The 5000-nt window shown below is 39.9% G+C and overlaps 1 protein-coding gene across 1 annotated transcript in view; it reads left to right on the plus strand.

Annotated features, from left to right (window-relative positions):
• The window catches only part of LOC138003751 (uncharacterized), an 82510-nt gene that overhangs the window by 7462 nt on the left and 70048 nt on the right, over positions 1 to 5000 (plus strand). The window contains exon 2 of the mRNA XM_068849973.1: positions 2225 to 2472. Within this exon, the coding sequence (XP_068706074.1) occupies positions 2225 to 2472 (248 nt within the window). The remainder of the gene's footprint in view (positions 1 to 2224; positions 2473 to 5000) is intronic.

Below are 5000 nucleotides of genomic sequence, written 5' to 3' on the forward strand. Positions count from 1 at the left end.
ACGAATTCAACACAAAGATCACAATCGTCCAACTCTTGAGGTTGACCATTCTTCCTGCAAAGTCAAAAATTTACTCTCCTAGACAAGGTTATTTCTCACCAGGTAATTCCATCGTTTTGGAAATAGAAATTGTTTTATAATTCATCAGCGTTACAAATTCTTGCCGATTTTGAGGCTCATTTGTTGAAATTCAAGCACATCTCCAACGGAACTGGCCACCGCTTCGGTGGTTCAGTGACATTGCCAGCGCACACCGAACCGGGCGTTCGGCGAACGAGTTCTTGCTGGGGTAGTGATAATTTTTTCGGTTTGTTAAACATCCTTCAATGTTGTTTTCACTTACTTATTTTCATAAATAAATAAGATATCAGTTATTCCGTATTAATCACAATTTCAATTAGAAAAACAAATGAAAGTTTTCATCCAGGGAAGGCTCTCGTTCACGCAGATTATCTTCGTCTTAATTCTTCACTGAAATCAGTGGATTTGACTGAAAAGCTAATAATTTATTGTTGTCGGAGATTGGATGACAAGAATTTCTGTCGCAATCGGAAATTCAATGACCTGGATTTGTGAAAATCTTGTTCGGCTTCATGCTTTAAAGAACGAGGTATAGTGTCGAGTGCAATGTTTCGTGATGTTGACTTTCGCCTCATGTCTTAAAGAACGACTAATGTTTCATGTGTAGCGCGCTTGTATCGCCTCATGGCGGCATTAAGAACGACGTATATTTCACTTGTAGCGTGCGCTTGTTTCGCCTCATGGCTGAGAGATATTTTCTGTCACGCGCGAACTGACTTCCGAGAGTCCGATTGACTCTTGCCAGGAAGAGCTGTGTCCATCTGACCGAGTCTGTTTGCCAACTTTTTGAACCCCACTCGCTCTTGTTAACCGTTACTTCCGGTACCACTGATCAAGCGCCGTGCACCCATTTCCGGTTCCGATCGCGATCGGACTCCATCCGCCTGTGAGTGAAGACAACCCGACTCAGGTCGAGTTTATTGGACATGTATGGGAGGTGTAAGGTAAAAAAAAATGTTAAATGAAAAAAGAAAACGTGCCAACCATGAAATAACAACTGATAAAAACCGACGCTCAGACAGTCAGTTCTTTGGTCATTTCATCTTCGCTTTAGGAAGTCCTTATGACCTCAGTAGCCTTCTCCGTTTGGTTATAAATCGAAAAAAAAAAATTCCAGAGCAATGGAAAACCGCAAGAAAAAACCCGCGAGGGACATATTTGTCCATGATCTGGAGTGGCTTCAGATATCAAGGTAATAGCGTCATAATTGAACAAAAATGTAAAGGAGGGAATGATGGTGGACTAGCGGGATGTGCAGGAAAATGCATTTGTTATTCATTAGAAAATTCAAGCCTCTTCAAATACTCAGGCAGACTCCATTCGTGTTAACCTTTTTGTTTAACTTTTAGTATATTGTAGCTATTGTGCTTACTTATAATCGATTTCCATTTTTTTATATATTTTTTTGACTTGATAATGACGTTAGGATAGCGTTACAACGTCGTCGTTTTTAAAAGGATTTTAACTTCTTAGCTTTTAAAAATTTGGTTTTATCAACAGAGTTGATAATGTAAATTTGCCACCGTACAGAGATTCTAAAAGCTGACGTTTCGAGAATTACCTCGCGAACGTTGTTTGAACGTTGCGAACGCTGCGAACGTTGTTCGCTCTGACGAAGGGCTAACGCTCGAAACGTCAGCTTTTAGAATCTCTGTACGGTGGCCAATTTACATTATCAACTCCGTTGATAAAACCAAATTTTTGTATACTACTTCCCCACCAACGCAGCACCACAGTTTCTTTAGAAACTAGCCCTTCATTTTTAGCTTTTAGTTTGTTAAAAAAGATTTTATCGTTTTTTTTTAAATCGAAATATTTTAATTTTGAAGTAATAAAGTCATGTCAGATAATATAAACTACTCACAGCAGAGAACTACCACGAAGTTGATTTAAGTTGAGATATCTTGTTCTTTGAAATGAGTGGCTTCATCGTTCACTCGAAATGGTTTTAATCAGCAACCGCACTGAAGCTCTTTCAATTTTACATCTTTACTCATCCGCCATGACCTTTTTATTGCCGAGGTTTCTGTGCTTCCTTTTTAAAAGCGTTAGCTAATGGTGTTTTACTTTAATTATATTTTGTGTGTTTTATCTTGCTTTGTTTTGTTTTCTTTCAAATGCTGTTGTTCCCTTCATTTTGCAGGTGAGTGTCGTCAACTGGTCTTTCCACAGTTCTTTTTTGTTGCCAACAAACGCCTTGTAAACCACACCATAAAGACTGTAGAAGTCCAGGATATGGATTATTGTGAGTGGATGTGTTACAAAGAACCCGATTGCGTCAGTGTTAATTTTGAAATTGGGACAAAGCAATGTTATTTGAACAACGCAACACACCGAAATCATGGTGCAGAGCTTGAGGACGGAGATGGTTTCCTCTACCATGGAGCAGATGTAAGAGCCAAACTTACAATTATCAAAAATATTTCCTTCTCTGTCTTTTTTTCTTTTTTTGTTTCTGTACCTGTCTGAGTTTATCTCCTCCTCCTCCTCCTCTTCCTCCTCTTCCTCCTTCCTCTTCCTTCCTCTTCCTCTTTCTCTTCCTCCTCCTCTTCCTCCTCCTTTTTCTCCTCCTTTTCCTCTTCCTCCTCCTCTTCCTCCTCTTCCTCCTCCTCTTCCTCCTCCTCTTCCTCTTCCTCCTCCTCTTCCTCCTCCTCTTCCTCTTCCTCCTCCTCCTCTTCCTCTTCCTCTCCTCCTCTTCCTCTTCTCTCCTCTTCCTCTTCCTCCTCCTCCTCTTCCTCCTCCTCCTATTCCTCTTCCTCCTCCTCCTCCTCTTCCTCCTCCTCTTCCTCCTCCTCTTCCTCTTCCTCCTCCTCCTCTTCCTCCTACTCTTCCTCTTCCTCTTCCTCCTCCTCTTCCTCCTCCTCTTCCTCTTCCTCCTCCTCATTCTCCTCCTTTTCTCCTCCTTTTCCTCTTTTCTCTTCTCCTCCTTCTTCCTCCTCCTCCTCCTCCGCCTCCCACTCCTTCTCTACCTCCTCCTCCCCCTCCCCATCTGTCTACGTTTTGCAGAGTTTCCAAATCTTTTTTTTTATGTTGAGCGGATGTAAAACATATTTAGGATGCAATGGAGATAATAATAGTCTTTATTATACAGATGAAAAACATTAGTGACCAACAAACATGTTCAGTTTACAAATTTTTAAATTTATCTAATTATCTAAAAGTAAGTAGAGTTCTATTGATAAAAACACTTTTAAAACGTTCAGTCGTTGTTCTTGGTTTAATAAAAGAGTGACCCCGAGGGAAATAGAAACAATGCTTACGCAAAATTTTGTCATCAACCGTCCGTACGTACGTCCATACGTCCACCCCTCCATGTATGCCAATGTGACCAGTATCACGCTAGTTTACAGCATACACCTTTGTTATTGGACATCAACGTTATAGTCAATTTTTACCTGTTAAATCAAGGAATTCGCTGACCAGTATCACGTGACCATATCGCGGGCTCAAGTTTAGAGCTCATTGAGGTCAGCTGGTTTTTTTTTAAAGTTGACCACTGACCAGGTACTAGTTTTCGTTTGGTTTGCAGGGGCAACCCAGGTTAACTCACGTAAATATAAACGAGGCTTCATTTTTCGCGCGCTTTCTGTGGCTCGACGCGGCCACACGCACGGGCATACTTCGTAAACTATATTCTCTTAACAGTCAACTCTTTTGTGTTCAGGTGGAAACCGGTTTGGAAATCGCTTTATTTGTGCATTTTTTGCTTGTTTCAATCGAGTTTAAAATATCATGATAGATGTGGTCCACACTGGTGGCTACGCAGTGTTTCAAGTCAAGCATCGGAGGGATATAAACTTGAGTGTTCATTTTTAATTTGTTTAGGGCTGCTGCTTTCTCTGTATTGCAATTTTTGGCATATCTTTAGACGCTCTGATAAGGTTGCATGATGCCTGGAGGACCCATGACTAGAACAAAACCGAAAGGAAAGCGAAAGAGAACGAAAACGACAAAATAAATACCAGTAATAGCTTAAACTTGGTGGAAGAAATTACGCCATAAATTCTTTACTTGGGCTCTAAACCGTTTGTTGGTTTTACGGATGCATATTTTTAAAAAGTGGTTTGATCGGTTTTTCCTTTGTTCAGGAATGAAACTCGAATTTTTATTCTCAATTGGAATTAAATAACGATTACCTGTACTCTTTTGGACATAAAAAAACGTTGATTTGTTTGTTTGTTTTGCTCTAAAATGCGAGCGAACAAGTGCTTTTTTAATCCGTTTGCCCAACTGCTCTTTGTTCTGCATCGAAAGTGACAAGAAAATTGTGCCTGTATGTTATAAACACGTAATCGCAACAAGTTCTCTTAAAATTAGGGAGAAATACCACTAGCTTGTGTTATCAGAAGTTTGTTTAAGCACCTAAAGGTCATTTGTTGAAGCGGATCTTGTTTGAAGTTTGTCCTTTCTTGGTTGCATTGCCGTATTTTGCCTATTATTGTTCCAAGCCAAGGTGGCGTGTTTCAATGAAATACATGTACATCACAATCTGAATGATCTTGTTTTTAGAGAATAAAGTACATCAGTAAAACTACATTTTGACCTTGAACTAACAAAGTTTCCTGAGGGTTTCTAATTTTAGTGTGATTCTTATTATATACGTATCGAGATTTACGCGCCAAAAAGAGAAGCCAACTGATTGGTCAACTTTTTTCACTCGTTAAAAACGACGTATCGACGCTCTGATTGGCTGTATCGTTATTTTCACTAGTGAAAAATTGTCGTATCAGCCTTTTGATTGGCTGTGCGTTTGGCCTGTGCACGGACAGCGGCAGTAAAGTTTGTAAACATGGCGACCGACTGGACCGGTGTACGTTTTTCAAAGTTTTTGATATTTTATTGCTTAGTTTTCTCCACAAAAATACTTCAAAAGATCTTAAAAACTTTTAAAAGTCCCCAAGCGAGGTATGGAAGGTAAA

This window comes from Montipora foliosa, chromosome 5 (genome assembly GCF_036669935.1).
Source record: "Montipora foliosa isolate CH-2021 chromosome 5, ASM3666993v2, whole genome shotgun sequence".
Lineage (NCBI taxonomy): Eukaryota > Metazoa > Cnidaria > Anthozoa > Scleractinia > Acroporidae > Montipora > Montipora foliosa.